General features: G+C 38.6%; 1 protein-coding gene across 1 annotated transcript in view; it reads left to right on the top strand.

Moving 5' to 3' along the window:
- LOC150109090 (phospholipase D1-like) overlaps nt 1-23,812 on the top strand; it is a 558,765-nt gene that overhangs the window by 265,368 nt on the left and 269,585 nt on the right. The window contains exon 8 of the mRNA XM_090405612.1: nt 18,489-18,625. Within this exon, the coding sequence (XP_090261738.1) occupies nt 18,489-18,625 (137 nt within the window). The remainder of the gene's footprint in view (nt 1-18,488; nt 18,626-23,812) is intronic.

Genomic DNA, 23,812 nt, shown 5'->3' with positions numbered 1-23,812 from the left:
TTCTCAAACTCTTTCATTTTCTTTTCAATAATATTTCTGTATTTTAGTCTACAGTTCACATCTGAGAGCTGCTCAACTTTTATTCGCTTTAAAACTTTCTTACATGTTATTCTTTTCAATATGAAATTCAATTTTATCCTGCTCAAGACTAAATAGTGATCACTTCCAATTTCAAATCCTCTGTACACTCTGGTGTCCTGCACCAGGGAGAAAACATCACTATCAACAATAACATAGTCAATGAGACTTTTCTTATTCCTAGCCTCTTCTCTCCATGTGAATTTGTGCACATTTTTATGTTGGAACATGGTGTTAGTAATAACCAGTCCATGTCCTGAGCAGAAATCCAACAGATATTTGCCATTATTATTAGCTTTGCTCTTTTCTCCAAATTTTCCCAAAATATTTTTGCATGTCTCACAATCATTTCCTACTCTACTATTTAGATCCCCAAGAAGGACCAACTTTTCCTTTTTCATTGTGTCAGTTGCTTTTTCTAAAGCCTCAAAAAATTCCTCCACTTCTACCTTAGTAGAACCTTCTGTGGGACCATAGGCACAAATAAGTCTCATTGTCCAGTTCCCCATTCTCATATTTGCCCACATTACTCTACTTGAGATTGACTGCCATTCAAGAAGATTAGCCTCGTATTTTGTGTTGAATACTATGGCTACTCCTTCTTTTCCTTGATTGTCATTGCCTGAATATAACATTTTGTATTTATTGCTCAGAAAGATCTCACCAGTTTTGGTCTTTTTTGTTTCAGTCACCCCTATTATGTCGATCTGGTAAAAACACGACTTATCTAATTCCTCAGCTAGCTCCATTTCTTTGCCATTCAGGCTTCTTACGTTGATAGTACCGATCTTTAACTCTGGTGATGTTGAGTTGGGGTTTGTTTTCAGATTTGTTCCAGTAGCTGACTTTTCGCTGTTCGCCCTGGTACCCTGGCAAAAACAACGGGGGCCTTGTTTAACCGGGCGACGCCCCAGCCGGCATGAAATTTTGTCATGTTGTACCATCATTTTTTATTTTAGTTTAACCAATAAGAATACAATTTGGTTGGCTAAATCCCAAATTGCCAGCCCATCCTCGTTCGTTCAGTATCAAAGTAGATACCCAACAGGGTGTACCACGAGAAGATGAGGATTGGACATTAGGTCAGAAGCCCTGGTCGGTTCTCCGCATTCCTTTAAAGGCTATGTGGAGGTCTCCTCTCAGTTATACAGCTTTGACCCTTAAGCACCCCCTGGTTTGAACATTAATTGTAAATTGCAAGTATAGTGTTTTGGCTAATTTTTCTCCTGTTCTATAAAAATTTACTCAACTGACTCTTCACTATACCAACTTTGTATATTTTGTTATCTCTATCCATATTTACTGAATTATATAAGTGAAATTGCAGGTGATGTTTTCCATATGTGTTCTTGCCTGTTTTTATGGTCTTTGTCTTTTTATTATTGATTTTGATTTGTTAAAGTAGTTCTGCAATTTGGTCATCAAGTCATAAAAAGTTATACTAAATTTATTTATCATCTGCATAAAGAGCAGATGATAAATAAATCAAGTATAACTCTTAATGCCTTTCATAAATGCTGTTGTATAAGCTGACGTTTAAAAAAAAAAATAAAAAAAAACACGACTGTTCTAAACTATCTAATGCATGCATGAAGATGGAGTATATTGTGACATAGGTGGGGAAGTTGAGACTGAGCAGATATATATGGTAAGTGGTGATAAAAGTGATTGGGCAGGTGTGGTGGACTTGGATTTTCCAAAACTTTTTGATAGACATCCACATGATAAACTGTTAAATAAATTAAAAACAGATGGAATTGGATAACAGATTTCTGAGTTGGATCAGTGACTGACTGTCAGGTATCAGAAAGTTGTATATGGTTGTGGTGCAGTATCCCAAAAGAGGAAGGTCACTAGTCATGTGCAGCAGGGGTCAGTTTTGGAATCATTGTTGTTTAATTTGTATATAAGTGATATTGAGACTGATTTAACTAGTGATATGCAGCTGTTTGCAGATTATGGAAAATTGGGGAGAGCAATGCAGAGTCAAGCATATACTATGGTCTTACAGGAGGACTTGAATAGATTGCATGAATGGGCAGGTAAGTGAAACATTCAGTTCAATGTTTCAAAGTGTAAGGTTTTGAGATTTGGTAAGCAGTGATTAGAAAAAAATTAAAAAAAAACTTAGAAAAAAATAATCCATATGAGGCCTCGATCAAGCCTCATATGGATTATTATGCACAGATTTGGTCTTTGAGTTTCATGGTGACGAGGATATGTAGGAAAGGGTTCAGAGAAGATTCACAAAGGTGGAATGTGAACTATGAGGACAGATTGAAAGAATTTAAGTTGAATAGGAGGATGAGGAAAGGGGGGGATATGATTGAGACATATAAGCTAGTCAGGGGTTGTTATCAGGTTGACATGGAAGAGTTTTTCATTGAATGGGAGGGGGAGGTAGAACAATAGGCCATCACTGGAAACTGCATAAGCAGGCGGTGAACAGAGGAGTGAGGAGCAGGTTCTTTGCATGGAGAGTGTTTAGTGACTGGAATTTGAATGTAGACACATTGAATCTATTTAAGGCATGGTTAGACAAGCACTGTGTGCAGTAGTGCCTCCCACAATGAGTATCTGACTCCATGGAGGTCACATGATAATAATAAGCAATATCTTTTCCCCCCTGGAAATTTGGATTTTTTCATTCCACATAGAGGTAACAGACAAAAATTACTGTTGATGGTGGTGATGGGCAGTAGGTGCCATTGATGGTGGTTGGGTGTAGCAGGAGAATTAAATAGTAGTAGAGACAGTCAGATGTGTGGAATAGAGTGCCCACCTGTAATGAGTCCTTGGACTCCTTGGAGGTGTCACATAATAATAATAATAATAATCTATTTTGAATTATTAGATTTCCCTCAGAGTTTTTCCTTGTTGTCAGGGAGCTAGTATTATATTATTATTATTATTATTATTATTATTATTATTATGAGTGACTCCAAGGAGTCCTTAGACTCATCGAAGAAGGCCCTAAACTTCATGTCCATCACAACTATTCGACATTCACACAGTATCTATCATACTTTGCCTTGAACTCATTCACTGTCATAGCACCCACAACAGACTCAGGCAGCTTATTCCACTCATTCACCACTCTAAAAGTAAAAAACCTAGCTCTAACACCCTTATTAACCACACTCTTACCCAGCTTCCATGGATGTCCCCCTAGTCCTCCCACCACCATCAGTCCTGTTCTCAAAAATATCCTCTGAATTTATCCTATAGAAACCCTTCAGCAATTTGAATGTCTCAATCATATCTTCCCTTTTCTGCCTATCAACCAATTTCTGCAACCCACAAATCTTCAACCTGTTTTCATAAGGTTCATTCCATAGACCTGCTATCATCTTGGTCACTCACCTCTGGATCCTCTCTGGATATAAAGAAACTTTGATTTTTTAGCGACTGGCTAGCATAGTATGTATATGCTCATACAATTTACATGAAATTTTATGATATGGTATATGAAATGCATATGTAAAATCTGAAAAAAAAAATATCCATCATAAACAGATGGATATCTCAGATTTTGATATCAGATTAAATGTAACTTAAATATTCTCCATATAAATGATAAATAATATTGGAGGTAGCATGTATTCTTATCATATACAAAATTTTACATCTGACCTTCTTCCTATATATTTTTCAGTTCTCTGCTACTGGCTTAACTAAGTATAGTCTTATAATGTATGATATTCCATTTGCACGATATAATCATAGTTGTTTGAAGAGCTTGGCACTTTATCTTATGCCTCTTTCAGATCGACAAATTGTAAAAGACAAATCCTTTTTATATTTTCATGATTTCTCAGCTATAAAATTCTGATATGAAAAACCTCCATTTGGCATTTACTCAACTTGTTTTTTTCCCCAAGATTTCTTTTTTCTGCAATTTGGCTCTTCTCAAGTATACTTTTGTAAATCTCATCTGGAACACTCAGTTGGGAAATTAATCTGTAATTCCTGTCACATTCACTTTCATTTCTCTATATTATAGATGCGTACCATGAGAGCTATACTCCAATCATCCAGAATTTTATCTTAGTATGCCTTCTGAATAATGCAGTACAACCACCACCACAAAACTTTTATACTTCCATATTTGAATGTTTCTGAATATTATGCCAATCATTGCACTAGTATAATATTCAGTCATGGCTTTCAAGAGAGTTAGTTAAAGATGTTCAATGTGTGCTGTCTCTTCACCTATTCAGTATGTATATTGATAACAATATGTGTAGCTGAATAAGTTGAACAGAGTTACTGGGATAAGTGTCAGAGGGGTCAGCATCTGAAATACACAGATAGATATAAAGGACTTGAATTTAATCCTAGCTGGACAAAGATTTTGATTTTCAAGACATAGAAGGTCATAAAAAATCAAGTTTACTTTAGGAGAGATAGTTGGGGAGGATGATGGATTTGAATATCTGGGATTCAAATAATGTGAAGAATTGCAGGTCAGAAGAAATAAGAAGATTGGGAATGGCTGGGACAATGTGGTCAGGGATTCATCTAAGGTCTCGAGATAAGGACCTATCACAACTGGAACAAAGCTGGGGATATGCTGGATGTGGCTGTTTTTTCAGCAGCTACCTATGCTTTGGACACATGTGGGAATGGAAGGTAGACTTCTCAAGGCAGTAACAAAGGGTAAGGTTCCCAGAAAGGGGATCTTTAATGGGATGGATGGATGGTATGTCTGATATGACTTGTCTGCAGAGAGTTGGAGCATTGGAAAAAGCCCACAATTGAACCACCTTGTGAGAATTCATTTGGAATCAATAACATTTCTTCATGCCAAATAGCATTTATTCAAATATAAATGTTATTTGTATTTGAATAATACAGATGTAATGAGGAGATCTTCACACACACCATTTAAGGAATATTGATCAGGGCCTCTGGTGTAATATCCAGTCCTTGCTTTCATGTAGTGTACTATCCATTACTGTATACAGCATTGGGCAGATGAGGGTGGTGTTATCCATGAGAATCAACATGGATTTATGAAGGGGTGCTCTTGTTTTAGCAATATGCTAGTCTTTTATAATAAAGTTACAAGAGCGTTAGATGAGGGAAAGGCATATATACTGCCATTTTCTTAGACTTAGTAAAAGCATTTGACAGGGTGCCACATGATAAGCTGATATTTAAGTTGCAGCACATGGGTCTGGATGTCAGATTGGTCAACTGGATTCAGGATTGGCTGTCCGATAGGTATCAGAGAGTTGTGTATGGTGGAGCAGTTTCAAGGAGGCAGAGGGTTACAAGTGGGGGTCCCACAGGGCTCAGTACTGGGACCTATATTGTTTAACCTTTATATCATAATTAAAAAAAAACGCACACATTAACCACAGTGAAAATTATTTAATTGTAAATATTTCATCCTAAGTATCTAAGGACATCACCAGTACAGTAGTTTAAACAATAATAATAATAATCTCCTTTTTTTTTTGGATTTGCACATTCAAAGAAAAGAAGACAATTCCATCGCCACATCTGTCTTTTGCAAGCCTACATTCTCAGTCACTACATTCACAATTCTTCCACTCATCATCCGTCTCAGAAATCTGGCATTATTAAATCACTAGTTTCCAGAGCACACAAATTCTGCTCCTCTGAAGATCTCTAAACTAAGAATTAGAAGTAATCAAAAATATAGCCATCCTAAATGGATATAATCCTCAAACAACTCAAAAAATCATCACTTTTCCACACATCAAACCAGACAAGATGAAGTCCATAGGATTCCCATACCTTACGTCAAAGGCATCTCTGAACGTCTTTCTAAAATTATGAAGAAATACATGCCACTACTCACAAATCTATCAACCAAATTTATAACTTGTTACCTTCTCCTAAGGACAAACTCTCACCTTTGATGTTGCCTGGCATTTATGAGATTCCATGCTCGTGCAAATTGTCTTACTTTGGACAGACAGGTAGGTCTGTTCAGAAATGCATCTCGGAACATCAAGACCACATTCGTCTTTTTAAACTGCAGAAATCTGGCCTCTATCAACACGGAATTGAAAATCCAAGCCATAGGATCCATTGGGAAAAGTCTAAACTTTTACATAGATCTTTATATAAACATGAACGTTTATATAAAGAAAGTTCTGAAGCCCTACTACACAGACCAAATTTAAACTGAAACGACGTTCTTACTATTCCTAAAGTATGGGAAATTGTCATACAAAATTGTGTAAAATAATTATTATTAGTTTTTTTTTTTTTCACTTCTGTAACACATTACACATGTTTTATGAGATTCTATTGTAATCATGTGCCCTAACTGTATATTATTCCTATTATTGTTTAAACTACTGTACTGATGATGTCCTAAGATACTTAGGATGAAATATTTACAATTAAATAATTTTCACTGTGGTTAATACGTGTGTTTCTTTTAATTATGATCTCACCACAGGTTTCGTTATTTTAAAAAAAAAACAAAAAAACTTTATATCAATGACATTGTCAGTGGATTGCAAGGGGATATTCAGTTGTTTGTGGATGATGCGAAGCTGGGAAGGATTATTAGTAATAGTGCAGATGTGATAGCCCTGCAAGAGGATTTGAACAAGCTAGATAGATGGGCAAATGAAAGGGGGTGTCGGTTTAATGCAGCAAAATGTAAGGTCTTGAGGTTTGGGAAACATCGATGGGATGCTTCATACTCTATTGGAGGAGCTATACTGGAGGAAGTAGGGGAGAGAAGAGATCTGGGGGTTGATGATTAATAGAAACCTGAAATTTAGAGTACATATTGCAAAGGTGGTGAAGGTAACACAGAGGATTGCTCCAATAATGAGAAGGACACTGACCTGCAGAGATAAAAGGGTTATCATTCCATTGTATAAGTCTGATCAGATCACACTTAGACTTTTGTTCTCAGATTTGGCCCCCAGGATTTGAAGGGAATAAATTAACTGTGGAAAGGGTACAAAGGCAGATAACAAAGATGGTTTCAGGACTGTACCATGTTAGTTATGAGGATCGGCTGAGGGAATGTGGACTGCAGAGTTTGGGGGATAGAAGAAGGAGAGGTGATATGATTGAGACTTTTAAACTGTTGAGAGGTGGTTACATGATTGACACTGTGGAGTTCTTTCGCTTGGTTGAACAGTGGGAAGGAGTGATGACAAGAAGCCATCCCTGGAAGTTACAAAAGGAAACTGTTTGCAAGAGGGTGAGGAGTGGTTTCTTTGCATGGAGGGTGGTTGAACCATGGAATGCATTGCCTGATGGATTGGTGAGAGCGAGAATGGTCAATGAGTTTAAGGAGTGGTATGATAGACTTTGTGTTTCTCGGGGGGGGGGGGACCTCCCCCCGAGGATGGGCTGACAACTTAGAACTTTGCTGACCAAATTGTACTCTGTATTATTTTAAACCAGAAAGAGATATGATGGTACAACACAGTGAAATGTGGCCACCATGACATTTCAAGGTGCTACTGTTTTCATCAAGGAACCAAGACTAACAACAAAAAGTTAGCTACTGGAACAAACTTGGTGTCAGTAAAATTAAAATAGGCTTCATTAACATAAGATGTATCAATGGAAAATAAGTCAAAAGACGAACTAGAGAAGTATTACATGGACATCATTGCTGTTACTGAGATAAAGACAACTAAAACAGGTGATATTTTGATAAATAATAAATATAGGATGCTATTTATATTCAGGCAGCAGTGATCAGGGAAAAGAAGAAATATCCATAGAATTCAACACTAAATAGACAATTTAAAGTAATGTAGGAAATTGTCAAAATGGAAAATGAAACTTATTTGTACTTATGTCCCATAAGAAGGTTCTACTAAAGTAGTGGAGAAATCTTTTGAGTCATAAGTGAAGGCAGCTGGCATAAAACAAAAAGAAAAGCTAGTGCCTATGAGAGATCTAAACAGCAGAGTAGGAAATTAATATAGGGATGTTTTGGGGAAAATAATGGGAAGTGTCTGCTGGATTTTTATATGGGACACAGACTAGTAATCACAAAAACATTGTTTCATAACTATATTATTTTATATGGGACACAGACTAGTAATCACAAAAACATAAATAATAAATATAGGATGCTATTTATATTCAGGCAGCAGTGATCAGGAATATCCATAGAATATCCATAGAATTCAACACTAAATAGACAATTTAAAGTAATGTATGAAAATGTCAAAATGGAAAATTGGAAAATGAAACTTATTTGTACTTATGTCCCATAAGAAGGTTCTACTAAAGAATGGAGAAATCTTTTGAGTCATGAGTGAAGGCAGCTGGCATAAAACAAAAAGAAAAGCTAGTGCCTACGAGAGATCTAAACAGCAGAGTAGGAAATTAATATAGGGATGTTTTTGGGAAAATAATGGGAAGTGTCTGCTGGATTTTTATATGGAACACAGACTAGTAATCACAAAAACATTGTTTCAGCACAAAGGTGTGCAAAATTTCACATGGGGGAGGGGGAGACATAAGATTAACTGACTACATTATCATTGATAGTAATGTCTTACCACTGTTTCAGGATACAAGTATACAGGGCATTTGAAAAAGGAAGTGTGCATTGTTTAGTTTTATTTAGGATTGAAATGAAAAATATGTAACAAAATTTTATTAAGCATTCAAGCTAAGCTCCTCTTAGAGATGAACTGTAGACTCAACTATATGAATATTATTCAAGAAAAAAATGAAAGCATCTGAAAACAAGAACCAAATTTTGGAGTCCTAGTGTGCAAACTTTTAACAAAAATTAATTTAGCTAGAATTGTTATGAAATTATATGAAAGGAGAGAAAAATCCGAATTTCATTGTGAACAAAATAAGTTAATAGAGGGAGTCTTGGAAAAGAAGAAAGCATGTTGAAAATACCAAGGAAGTAAACCAGCAGATGCCTTGAAAGAATACAGAGAAAAAAAACAAGCAAGTTAAGTTACATTTAAAAGTAGCTAAATGATAGTCATGGGAAGAATATAGAAGATATATATAATGAAAATGGCAAACTGTTATGGAGGTCATTTAAAACAACATTTCAAAATGGAGAAAATATTTGTTTTAAATTGATTAGAAATGATAGAGGCAGTATAATAATTGAAGATATTCTGGATTTCCATATTCAAATTTCCATAGGTATAGTAGTGGTTCATGCTGGAATTTCTGGAATGAAAACTACTTGGAACTGGAATGAAAATAATTTTTATAACTTAATTAAATATTTACACACCAATGTGAAAGTTACTTTAAAGACATGCTCAGTGAAGCATGGGGATGTAATGATCTTAAGGATAATCACATGTTTGAGGGCGACAGTGGTGTTTCTCTTTCTGTGGTGATATTCTGTAATTACTACTGACAGGAGGATAGGGAGGTGTGCCAAAGTTTGTTTAGAGATATATCATGAGTTTTCCAGTTTGCTGAAATTCTGTAGCACCTTAACTGCTTCCAGGAACAGGCTCTGTGATAAATGGGATCTGTTGAGTAGCCAGACTTTCTTCCACCTGCACTGCATCTGAAACAATAAGCATTACTTCATTTGAACCAAAATGATACAACAATAAACCCTTTCTAAACTCTTTAAAAAACCCTCCCTCCCCACCCTCCCCACCAGACATAGATTGTGTGAACAAGCATATTTATGCATATATAATCAAATATATATATATATACACCAAATTTGCAATGTTGAACTTTAATCAGTGCAACATTGCAAAGTGCAAGGTTCTAAAATTTGGTAAGCAATGATGTGAAAGAAATTATATGATTGATTGGAAAATTTTGAAGGAGGTTGAGGAGACAAGATCTGGGAGCAGTGTCGACAAGGACCTAAATTTCGGGGTCACATTGCATGACTTATGAAGTCATCACATTAGATTATGGCAATGATGCAGAAGACCTTAACATGAAGAAATAAAGAGGTTATGGTTCCATTCTCCAAGTCATTAGTCACACCTCTTATGGATTATTGTGCCAGAGAAGATTGATTAAGGTAGTAACAGTTCTTTGGAATGTAGAATATGTAAACAAATTGAGTAAATGCAATTTGCAAAGCCTCATGAATAAGAGGAGGTGAGGGGCTATGGTTGAGATATTTGTAAATTTTAAAGAATTGTTACTGGTTAATGTGGAAGAAATTTTTCCAAGAATTGGGGGGGGGGGTAGAACCAGAGGCTTGTGCTGTAAACTGTATCAGGAGAATGTGAGCAATGAAGTAAGGAGAGTAGTTTGTAAGTGAAATGCATTGCCTGACAGTGCAGTGAATGCAGACATTGAATAAGTTTTAAGTGCCGTTTGATAAGTTTTGTGTGAAGTAGTTTGTTCTTCCCACAATCAATCTTTTGACACAATGAATGTCTGTGTTAATAATAATAATAATAAATCCTGTGAAAGTTTTACATTGGCTACACTACCTGATTCTGAAGGCCTAGTCAGAATAGTAAATTCTAAATGACTAGAGTAGAGCAAACATACTTGAGAAGAATTTTGGAAGAGAAAACTGGGGGGGAGGACATGCTGGATTCAATCCAAATAAGTGACGTCAGGATCAGATTTTCAGTTTAAGAAAAATAGTTGAAAAATCAATGAGAATGAGTAGGATAATATAATTAAGGCATTGGGCATGAGGAAGAAACGAGCAAGAGAATTAGTCATGATTGTGAAGACAAATGATCTAAGTGTACATAAGATGTGAGGACAAATATCAGGAGATTATTGAGAAGAGTGAAAGATAGCAGTGTAGCAGGAAAGGTTATCAGTGTGTTGCCGAGGTATGATGATGAGTTGTGATGGATAGTAAAAATCATGAATGGTATACTAGAGGAGCTGTGTAAGGAGAAAGAAGTGCAGTTTGTGGTTGTATGGCATGTGTTTAGGGGAAGAATGAAATTATACAGGCATGATAAGTTGCATTCAAATGGCTTTGGAGAAAGTATTGCAGGATGGAAGTACAGTATGTGATGCTTGCAAGAGATCAGAAGAAAGAGATGAAGGGAAAAATCAGAAAAGTGGTACTGAAGAGGCAGAAGTGCTTGGCAGTGGAAACAGTAGGTGTGAGAGATGAAGAGAAAATGGGAATGCAAGAGGGAACAGGGAAATGGGAGGAAATCAGGTGGAAGAGTGGATGTTGAAAGTGACAATGAACGTGTGTATGAAGAGGGAATATATTGCACTGTGGGTGGAGAAGTTGAGACCGAGCAGATATTTGTGGTAAGTGGTGATAAATGTGATTGGGCAGGTGGGATTGGAAAATCACAACCAACACATGGCTTGGATAGGAGTGGCTATAGACCTAAAAATGAACTGCTGTGCTTGTTTACAAATACCAGAAGTATCAGAAATAAGGGGGGGGGGGATGAAATGGTTTCAGTGATTGAGTTTATTCGACCCACAATCATTGGAATAAGTGAAACATGGTTGAATGAAGATGATATCGTAACGGGAATAGAAATGGAAGGATGCAGTATTTTTCACAAGGACAGAAAGGACAAGAACAGAGGGGGAGTGCTACTGATGGTAGCAGGGGAATTAAGACAACATAAGGTAGATATGAAAGGGTGAAATTGAAACAATGGTTATGAGGCAGTAGGGTGTGGAGGTGGAGAGGAAGACATATTTAGTTAGATTTGTTATAGCTTGGGAATGAGGAGGGGGCTTGATGAAGAACTGTATAAGGTGATTTTAATTATGGTGGTATAGATTGGAATGAAGAGATAACATATGATAATTAGGAAAGTGAATTTCTCAAGTTCTTGAGAGATAACTATCTCAGGCAGCACATAAAGGATAGCACGCGAGGATTAAGAGTTATAGGCCTGATCATTTCATCAGAGGATGCAATTGTGAGAGGTGTTTCACACTTTCCTCCAGTTGGTGAAAGTGATCATGAAGTATAAGGGATACAGAAATGGGTTGATAACATCAGTATTCTTTATAGTTATAAGCATGGGTTTGTTAAGGGGAGATTATATTTCACTAACTTACTTATGTACTATAACATCTCCCCTTGTGTTGTGACTTTTGTGCAGATATATGCAGACTTTTGCAAGGAAGGGATATATGTGGAATTTTAAGGCTGGTGATTATGACAAGCTTAGTAGACAGCTTGGAGCTATAACATGGAACGAGGAGTTGAGCAGTAAGGAAATAAATGCTGCATGGGAACTGACAAAGAAACATAACAGCATCAGTGTGGGTGAATGTATTCCAGAGGCCAAAACACTGAATAAGGTACTTGTAAAATGGATGAATATGGAGCTTAAGAATGCAATCTGGAAGAAACAGGTACTTTAGAGACAGTACAAGATGAATAATGGTAATATTTAATCACATGAAGAGTATAAAGAACAAGCCAGGAAAGTGATTCACTAAGTAAGGAAAACAAAAGTAGATGTGCAGAAATTGGCAAATCAGATAAATAAAAACACTAGAGAGGTTTTTAATGTGGCAAGTAGAAGGAAGAACGATCATACTAAGATGAAGTTAACAGATGATAGTGGTAGAATGGAACTATTGCAGAAGACATTGTTGAGGTATTAAGTGATCAATTTAGAAGGGTGCTTTATCCTGATCAGGGTGGAATCATGAGGAAATTAAGTATAGATGACATAGGACAGGATGGCTTAATTGTGAGTGAGCAAGGAGGTATTTGAAGAAATGAAATAAATAAACAAGGTGACAGGATTTGATGACATATCACTGCCCATCTTAAGGGGATGTTCCAGAGAATTGGCATAGTATTGGCATGGCTGTTTAACAAAAGTCTTGAAACAGCACAGGTTGCAAGGAAGTGGAAGGAGGGTAAAATTGTTACACTGCATAAAGGAAGACTGTAGATTCAAATTATAGGCCTGTCAGTATATCTGGAGTTGTGGTGAAGGTACTGGAGATGAGAAGTAGGATACAGAAATGGGTTGATAACACCAGTATTCTTTATAGTTATAAGCATGGGTTTGTTAAGGGGAGATTATATTTCACTAACTTACTTATGTACTATAACATCTCCCCTGTCCAAGGTGATAAAATACCTTAGACAGGGAAGATGCATGTACAGTGGTGTACTTAGATTTTGCAAAGGCTTTTGATAGACTCCCAAACGACAAGCTGTTAAATAAATAAATTGAAACAAATGGGATTGGATAAAAAACTTCTGAGTTTTTTATCAGTGATTGGATCAGTGACTGACTGTTGGATAGGTATCAGAAAGTTGTATATGGGAGGTATCCCAAAAGAGAAAGGTGACTAGTGGTGTGCTACAGGGGTCAGTTTTGGGGCCATTGTTGTTCAATTTGTATATTAATATTGGGATGGGTTTAACTAGTTATAACTTATAACTATAGAGAAGCTGATGATGCAAAACTGGGGAGAGCAATGTAGAGTCAAGCAGATGTTATGGCCTTACAAGAAAACTTGAATAGATTTCATGAATAAGCAGGTAAGTGGAACTGTCAGTTCAGTGTTGCAAAGTGTCAGGTTTTGAGATTTGGTAATTAACAATGAATGGAAAATATACACTTGGTAATTAACAATGAATGGAAAATATACACTTGGTGGGGAAATTTTTAAAAAGGTAGAGGAAATGAGAGATCTGGGAGTGGTGGTGAACAAGGACCTGAAATTCAGGGGCCACATTGCACAAGTTGTGAAGACATCACATTGGATATTGGCAATGATACAGAGGACTGTGACATGCAGAAATACAGGTTATATGGATTATTGTGGATAATGAATATGGGTTATCTGCAATATGGATTATTATGCACAGATTTGGTCACCAGATTTTCATGGTGATGCAGATATATTGGAAAGGGTCCAGAGAATATTCGCAAAGGTGGTCAGTTGTCTTTGGAATGTGGAGTATGAGGACAGATTGAGAGAATGTAAATTCCAGAGCCTCATAATAGGAGGAAGGGGGGGGTGATCGTGACATATAAGCTAGTATGGGATTGTTATCTGGTTGACATGGAAGAGATTTTTCATAGATTGCGAGAGGGGGATAGAACAAGAGACCATTGCTGGAAACTGTATAAAGAGGGTGTGAGCAGAGGAGTGAGGAGTAGGTTCTCTGCATGGAGAGTGGTATGCATTGCCTGAGTGTATTGTGGGTGTAAACACCTTGAATCAGTTTAAAGCACGATTGGAAGACCATTGTGTGCAGCAATGCTACCTCCCACAATGAGTTCTCTGACTCCATGGAGGTCAGATGTTAATAATTATGTACCCAAAGGCCACACAGAACTAAGTGAAACTCAGTACACAAAAGTTTTTTTTTCCTAACTAGGTTTAGTGACTTCTATAGGCAGTAACAGAAGGCCTCAGTTGCAATACAGTATCTCTAAGAAGTTATGTTTTCCGTATTTTGGTAAGTTTTACACATCCATTCAGAGTGGATATGTAAATGAGTATACTGATTTTTAAGGGAATCTGTAGATTCTAATAAAAAGTCTTTCACCTGTAAATTGGCTGTAGTGGTGAGTGGTGGTTTTTCACATTCTCAGATACCAGTCTACTTATATTCCATTAGATTACAATCCTGCTAAATCTTAGATTAAAATATAAAAACGTTGATTGAGATAAAAGAAAGAAAAAAAAAAAGAAAGAAATCTTCTTGGCTTCCTGAAATTATTAAAAAGCTTAAGTCCTTTAGGAGTACCCCTTTTTTTATAATCAGTGGCTTTTTACTCAAATTTTAGGGCATTACTGATGTTTTAAATGACAGATATATGAAGAATATATAGGAAGAAAAAATATATATAGGAAGACGGACATACCTTTGTGGGATGTTGCTCACTGTCTTCATTTTTCAGCGGCATCCCAGCATATGCAATATACTTTCATTGTTGAAGGAAGTAAGACTGAACAGAAGGGGGGGGGGGGTTGAGAGATGTGGGAGAATTATTGGTGAGGCAAGAGGTATGTGAACTTTTTGAAAAATCTGGGTTTTTTTTATATTTTTTAATTTATTAAAGATGGGCAGAGAATACTTTGGGAAGGGGGGGGGGGTGAACATTGCAATTTTTGGGGAAGGAGAAGGAAATTATGGGATAAAATCAGGAGTGGGACTTATCCGTCCATATAAAACATTGGTAATGCCTTAAAATTTGAGTAAAAAGCCAATGATATTAAATCCTTTAGTTCTCACTCCTCCCTCTCCCCAATATGCAAGTTACCAAAAATTTACAAGCCTAATTATCCTGTTATAGAATGTCTAAACAATTAGCTAGATGTCTTATTCCCCTCCCTTCCCCACACAGGCCACAAAACTCTACCTAGTTTAAAACTTCTTTCAAAAATTTAATTGTAGATAATAGTGGTCAGCTTTGACATCACCTCGCTATTTACCAAGATTTCCTTGAATCACGTTGTAATATCTTGAAAAAATATTTCTCCTGCTAATATCACAGATCTCTTTTCCTTTGCCATTCATTCAGGCCATTTTGAAAGAATCAAATTTACATATAGAGGAGACCACTATGAATTTCCCCCTTCTCACCTCCATTTGCATATTTTTCTTAGAAACTTTTGAAAAGCACATTCTTCACTCAATGTCTCTTAAGCCTTCTGTCTGGTTAAAATATGTAGATAATATATTCCTCATTTGTTCTCATGGACCAGACTCATTAGTCTCTTCTCCCTCACCTCAAATAGCCAACACCCAAAAATCTGCACTCCTATGAAAAAGTAAACTATCAATAGTCTAGCACAGCGTCGGCAACCTTTTTGGAGTGAAGAGCCATTTTTAAAATTATATCTGTCAAAAAAAAAATTAGGGAGTCGCATGCAGTGATGAGCAACCAATGGTCCATGGACTGCATGCAGCCCTCTCAAGTTTTTTGCGGTCCATGGTGTTCGTTTTGTACGGCAGAATTAAATTAAAGTATATTTTAATTAAAAACATATTTATGAATGTTGATTTTTACATGCGGATTTATTTGTGCAGGTTAAAAAATTAAAATATACCTAAATAATGGAAAATTAATATAAATTAATACTTTCTTATCAAAGAAAAAGAAAATATTCTTTATGCGGATCGAACCGAGTATTTGATTTACTATTTAATTGCTCATCACTGCTTTAAATTTAGAAACTACATTGAAAAATATTATAATTAAATTATTTATTCAGTTTTTTTTTTTTTACAGTAAAATGTTATCATACATACTTGTAAAACACGGGTGGCATGTGACACGAAATTATATGATACTAGGGGGCTCTGATACCTATGTCCCCCCCCCCGTGTTCCGGACTGGTAGGCCGGTTCTCCTTGAATTCTGATGACTCAAATTTTGAAGACTCGACACTCAGGGTAGCCCTGAGTTTCAAAACATTTCAAATAACTTGACAAAAATGTTACAAAAAACATTACAGCCTACATCTGTTTCAAGCCGACGTCACATCCGTTTCCAATTTCAGCTTATCATTTTATAGTATAGAGTAGATTTTTAAATATAAAATAATAAAACAAAGATTTCCTCCTCCTTACAAAAACATATTTATAAAATCCAATAACATACCTATTTCTTTAATTTTTTTAATTTAAAATATCTTCTTTGTGCGACTTTTGCTGTTGAACTTCTTGGGATAGTTTCTCTATTACTCCAAAGAGGAGTAATAGATGGGAGTGTAACTAAATCGTACTTGCCGGGTGCGAAATTTAAGGATGTAAGTGAGAGCATTAGAGTGCAAAAACAGAGGGTGAAAGAAATAACAATTGTAGCTGGTACGAATGAATTGAAAGGTGATAAATTTTTTATGAGAGAGGACTTGAAAGTATTGTTAAAGGTAGCGAAAGAAAAGAGTGACAGAGTTAGAATGGTGAGTCTGTTACCGCGGTATGACAGAGAGGAGTTTAGAAGGAGGGCCATAATCGCAAATGATATTATGCGCAGGTTATGCGGACGGTGTGGTGTGGAATTTGTGGACGTGTGGAATGAGTTTGATGGGCGAAAGGACTTATACAAGATGGATGGACTACATTTGAATGGACTTGGTGTGGGGGGGGGGGGTGGGGGGGGGGGGGGGTGGGGGGGGGGGGGGGTGGGGGGGGGGGGGGGTGGGGGGGGGGGGGGGTGGGGGGGGGGGGGGGTGGGGGGGGGGGGGGGTGGGGGGGGGGGGGGGTGGGGGGGGGGGGGGGTGGGGGGGGGGGGGGGTGGGGGGGGGGGGGGGTGGGGGGGGGGGGGGGTGGGGGGGGGGGGGGGTGGGGGGGGGGGGGGGTGGGGGGGGGGGGGGGTGGGGGGGGGGGGGGGTGGGGGGGGGGGGGGGTGGGGGGGGGGGGGGGTGGGGGGGGGGGGGGGTGGGGGGGGGGGGGGGTGGGGGGGGGGGGGGGTGGGGGGGGGGGGGGGTGGGGGGGGGGGGGGGTGGGGGGGGGGGGGGGTGGGGGGGGGGGGGGGTGGGGGGGGGGGGGGGTGGGGGGGGGGGGGGGTGGGGGGGGGGGGGGGTGGGGGGGGGGGGGGGTGGGGGGGGGGGGGGGTGGGGGGGGGGGGGGGTGGGGGGGTCTATTCCCATTATGATATCATCTTCATTCAACCATATTTCAGTTTTATTCCAATGATTTTAGGGCAAATCAACTCAATCACTGAAACCATTTCATTCCCCTTATTTCTGATACTTTTGCTTTTGTAAACAAACACAGCAGGATATTTGTGGGAGACATCTGAAAAAATAGCCAGAATTTTTAAAAACTCAACATCTGTAATGCGTTTTAATCTCACTTGAAACTAGCAATCCTTGTCTGTTCCTCAGTTTCTGGTGTGTGTGTGTGTGTGGAATGTAATTTCTTGTTCCTGTAAGTTGGCCTACTGCGGACAGACTGGAAAATCAGTAACCATCCATCTGGAATAGCATAAAATACATATGTAAGCATGATTATTGTCAGTCAGGTTTAACACACCATACTTTAGATAACACACACAGAATCAAATTGGAAAAAACCACTATGCTTTATCACATCAAGTTTAGAAGTAGGAAACTTCTAAACTTGAATCTGCAACTCATTTTAAAAACCACCCGAATCTAAATAAGTATGGACGAGTTAAAGATATGGGAAATATAAATTATCAGAGATCCCCCTATTACAATTGAGTTTTCCAGCTTGTGCCCATAGAGGTCACCATGCCTAGTTAGGACATGAGATTTTTATTTCTGATTTTCCACTTAGATTTGTTTTGCCTTTATATGTATGTTACAGTTGATATTATACTTCCTGAAGATGTTTCTGTGATTGAGATGAAGTATTCAAAGAATTAAACATTGGTTTTAATCCTGCTCCATTGCTGTTTACTCCCTTAAGCCTCTGACATGAGTTCCATCCAACAGTTAAGCCTAAATATTCAGTGCCATAAATAGTAAAAAATATTTGGTCATAAATAAATAATCATAAACATTCAGTGCTTTTTATATATTTATTTTTTAAGGTACTACGTCATCCTGACATGATGGAAGGTATTCTCTTCTGGGCTCATCATGAAAAAATTGTGTGTGTAGACCAATCATTTGCTTTTATTGGAGGACTGGATGTGTGTTATGGTCGTTGGGATAACTGCACACATAAGTAAGCTGTTTTTTTTCTTATTTAAGCAAAATGTTTTTCAGGCAATTCTAATAACCAAGTTCTTTTTTATATTATTATTATTCAGGCCTCCAAGGAGTCAAAAGACTCATCGAGGGAGGTCCTTTCTAAGACAAAGTCTGTCAAGACTCATCGAGGGGAAGTCCCCCTCTGAGAAACACAAAGTTTATCATACCACTCCTTAAACCCACTGACCGTTCTCACTCCCACCACTCCATCAGGCAATGCATTCCACGGCTCAACCACCCTCCACACAAAGAAACCACTCCTTACCCTCTTGCTCACAGTTTCCTTTCGTAACTTCCAGGGATGGCCTCTTGTCATCACTCCTTCCCGCTGATCAACCAAGCGAAAGAACTCCCCAGTGTCAACCCTGTAACCACCTCTCAACAGTTTAAAAGTCTCAATCATATCACCTCTCCTTCTTCTATCCACCAAACTCTGCAGTCCACATTCTCTCAGCCGATCCTCATAACTATCCTTGTACAGTCCTGAAACCATCTTTGTCATCCGTCTTTGTATCCTTTCCACGGTTAATTTATCCCCTTCAAATCCTGGGGACCAAATCTGAGAACAATAGTCCAAGTGTGGTCTGATCAGAGACTTATACAACGGAATGATAACCCTCTTATCTCTGCAGGTCAGTGTCCTTCTCATAATAGCAGCAATCCTCTGTGTTACCTTCACCACCTTTGCAATATGTTCCCTAAACTTCAGGTTTCTATCAATCATCAACCCCAGATCTCTTGTCTCCCCTACTTCCTCCAGTATAACTCCTCCCATAGAGTATGCAGCATCCCATCGATGTTTCCCAAACCTCAAGACCTTGCATTTTGCTGCATTAAACTGACACCCCCATTCATTTGCCCATCTATCTAGCTTATTTAAATCCTCTTGCAGGGCTACCACATCTGCACTATTACTAATAATCCTTCCAAGCTTCGCATCATCCGCAAACAACTGAATATCCCCCTGCAATCCACTGGCTATGTCATTGATATAAAGGTTAAACAATATAGGTCCTAGTACTGAGATCTGTGGGACCCCACTTGTAACCCTCTGCCTCCTGGAAACTGCTCCACCATACACAACTCTCTGATACCTATCAGACAGCCAATCCTGAATCCAGTTGACCAATCTGACATCCAGACCCATGTGCTACAACTTAAATATCAGCTTATCATGTGGCACCCTGTCAAATGCCTTCGCCAAGTCTAAGAAAATTGCAGTATATGCCTTTCCCTCATCTAATGCTCTTGTAACTTTATTATAAAAGGCTAGCATATTGCTAAAACAAGAGCGTCCTTTCACAAATCCATGTTGATTCTCACAGATAACATTACCCTCATCTGCCCAATGCTGTACACGGTCCCTCACTACTTTCTCCAAGATCTTAACAACTACTGATGACACGCAGACTGGCCTATAATTAGACACTTCCAGTCTGTTACCACCCTTATGCAATGGCACTATCTTACCTTCCTTCCATTCCCTGGGCACCTTTGCCAAAGCCAGACTTTCATTGAAAAGCCACGTTAAAGGTATTGTCAATTCCCTAGCACATTCTCTCAAAACTCGTGGCGAAATACCATCCAGTCCCACAGCTTTACTGACATCCAGAGTACTCAGTATCTGAAACACACTCTCCTCCTGTACCTCCAGACCTCGTACCAGTCCTATCCCTCTAGCATTAAAACTGACTCCTCTAGGATGAAATACTCCAATAAAGTGTTCATTGAACAATTCCACTATGTCCTCTGCATCAGTCACTCTATTCCCATTTTTATCCCACAATATCATTCTTCCACAGTCATTTCTCCTCCTACTGGCCACATAGCTAAAAAATTCCCTAGGATTTTCTTTGGATCTTAGGGCCAATCTCCTCTCATATTCCAGTTTCGCTTTCCTTACCACACGAGTCACTCTTCTGGCCTGTGTCTTATATTCCTCATGCATCTCTTCACCTGTCTCCTTATATCTCTTCCATAGCCTCTTTTTCGCATGCAATTCCTGTTTAATATTGTTTGTCATCCACTTTACTCCAAATTGCGCCCTCTTCTTCACTCGTGGTATACAACTTACCATTGCTGATAACAAATATTCTTTCACAATTTCCCACGCACTGGTGATATCCCGGCCTTCCAATTCCTCCCTCCATGAAACTTCCCGAAGTTGACGTCTAAGACTATTATAATCACCTGCCTTATAATTCCACATAAGTTCCTGTCTCTTTGATACTCCTGCATGTCTATTCATTTTCCAAGTCAACACCATATGGTCACTCTCTCCAACTGGTGGGAGAGACGTCAACTCAGTTATTATCAACTCTTCTGATGCTATAACCATATCCAAAACTTTTGAACCTCTTGTTCCCTCTGTTACATGTTGCCTAAGACATTTGTCCCTCAAGAATTCTAGAAATTCCATTCCCCTATTGTTACATGCATCTTCCTCTCTCCAATTTATACTACTGAAGTTAAAATCTCCCATAACAATCATTCTTCTTGCACTTGCCAAACTTAGCTGTCTAAACATCTCCTGGTCCCCATCCTCTGTGCTCCTGGGTCTGTAGCAACACCCCACTAAATATCCTGTCTTGCCTACCTCTACCTCACACCATACGCTCTCAAAATCATTTGTCTCACTACCTTCCAAATTCTCCACTCTTAGAGGACATAGGTCATCACTTATCATAAGCAGCACCCCACCACCACGCTTTCCCCTCCTATCCTGGCGAAAAATGCTATACCCAGTGACTGCTATTCCTGTTTTTATATCCTCTTCTGTCAACCACGTCTCAGTGATCGCAATAATTTTTGGCCAGGCTGATGCTATCTGCGCCACCAATTCCTCTCCCTTATTCCGGATACTCCTGGCATTAGTATACAGCATATAAATGCCATTGTTTCTATACCCAGCATTATCCCTTCTAGACTCCACTGGGCTCAGTCTTACCTGACATTGTCTCCCTTCTCCCAAGTATCCATTCCCACAAGAGGCCACCCCTGCTATCATCCTCCCTGGGACACACTGACTCGTTCAGAACAGCAATCTCTCCAGATGCCTACGTCCTTCCTCATTCAAACGCAAACGGTCTCTCGCAAACAACTCCTCTCTTTCCTCAAACGCACTCCAAGCATCCACATATACCAGTCCTCTCTTGTCACACATTCTCGCTATTATGCCATTCAATATCACCGCTCTTCTGCTCAGCTCATCATTATCATACCTAGGCAACACGCACACTATTTTTCCTCTCTCTGTCTTCTTCCGTACAGTCTCAAGCAAAAATCTCATATCTCTCGCTGCCCGACTTACATTACCACTCAAGTCATTCGTTCCTACCATCACAATCATCTCTTCCACCCTTTCACTTCTCTTAATTGCCATAGCCACCCTTTCTATTGTTCCTCCTGGCAAACACTCCTCACGCATCCTATCCTGAACACCACGGATCATTGAGTCACCATACATTATACCTCTTACCATTCCATCGCTCCTATTGTTTCCATTCTCTCCTCTTCTTTCATTCCCATACCTCTCTCTTCTACTGTTTCCATTCTCTCCTCTTCTAGCACTCCCATACATCTCTCTCATTCCCTCTCTCCTACTGTTTCCATTTTCTCCACTTCTAGCACTTCCATATCCCGCTCTCATTCTGTCTCTCCTATTACTGTTTCCATCCGCTCGTCTTCTAGCATTCCCATACCTCTCTCTCATTCCATCTCTCCTACCGTTTCCATTCTCTCCTCTTCTAGCACTTCCATATCTCTCTCTCATTCCGTCTCTCCTACTGTTTTCATCCTCTCGTCTGCTAGCATTCCCATACCTCTCTCTCATTCCTTCTCTTCTACTGTTTCCAATCTCTCCTCTTCTAGCACCCCCATACCTCTCACTCATACTCCTTAAATTCTCTCTCTCTCCTACTCTGATTCGCCTTGCATTCATCTCTTCCATTCTCCTAATCTTATCTTTCATACTTCTGCTCTCATTCACTAGACATTCCACCTCCTCTTTCAACTCATCTATCTCCCGCTGCAGGTCAGTCACTCTTAATCTAAATTCACTCTCCCAAACAAAACCATCTCCTAAACTTCCACAGTCACTCACACCTTCCACACTATCAACCATTATTTTCTCATTCTCTCCTATCATACTACTCGTCTTCCTACATTCATTCTCCGTTCCTGGAGCAACAAAGTCGGATATCGATATATCTAATGTAGTTATTTCCTCCAACTGCCTGCATTTTGCGCACATACGCTCTCCACTCTCTTTAACAAACCACATATGTAATTCCTTAGAAGCATACATGCCGCAAGTACTGCATGCCACAAAGTCCCTTATGATATTGCTAATAATCGAGTTCTTAAATGGCGGAGGACTTGGCGTTACGTCACTTGCGACTGCTGCTGAATCCACCATCATTCCTTACTGCCGAGTAGCGTAATCCTTAATAATTATTCAATTAATAAATAAGAGGGGAAAAAAGTACAAACATCAGAACATTTAAGTACTAATATAATTAAATAAAATGAAATATAACTAAATACAAAGTAACTTAGCTTCGTTTTGTCTTCCACCGTTACGCGTTCGATTCTGACGGTACCAACATATATTATATCGCGACAGCAACTAACTTCCGAAAAACAACCACTGAAGTACACTCGTATTCAGAGAAACAATTCAGCACTCAAAAACGTATAAAAACTATATTGGTAGAAACTATATTGGTAAAAACTATATAAAAATTATATTAAAAGTTTATATTCAAACACTTATATTAAAACATTTATATAAAAGTAGGTATTTTTTAATTCATCATTGTCATCAAATTCCTGATGTACAGGATATTATGATAGCATAACATGAAAAGTTTACATTGTTACTAACTTCTCATCAACCATTTTCCTTCAAATGAATCTGCTATCTCTCAAGACTCCTATATTATTCTTCTTATATTTCAGTCAACAAAGGCACCTTCTTACTATATCAATCCACCTATACTTTGAGTTTCTTCTGTATCTTTTTCCTACCATCCTGGCAAAAAAGCACTTGTTTTGTTAACTTTCCTCCTCAATTCTCTGTAGGTGACCATAACACCTGAGATTACCTCTACTAATGCATTCCTGAATGCTAACAATGCCAAGTTCTTTCCTAATATCCTTA

The sequence above is a fragment of the Typopeltis vanoorti genome, chromosome 2 (assembly GCF_054136105.1).
Source record: "Typopeltis vanoorti isolate ZY-2024b chromosome 2, IOZ_Tvanoo_1.0, whole genome shotgun sequence".
Taxonomy (NCBI): Eukaryota; Metazoa; Arthropoda; class Arachnida; order Uropygi; family Thelyphonidae; genus Typopeltis; species Typopeltis vanoorti.
The sequence above is the reverse complement of the archived record's forward strand: the minus strand, read 5'-3'. Positions and strand labels throughout refer to the sequence as shown.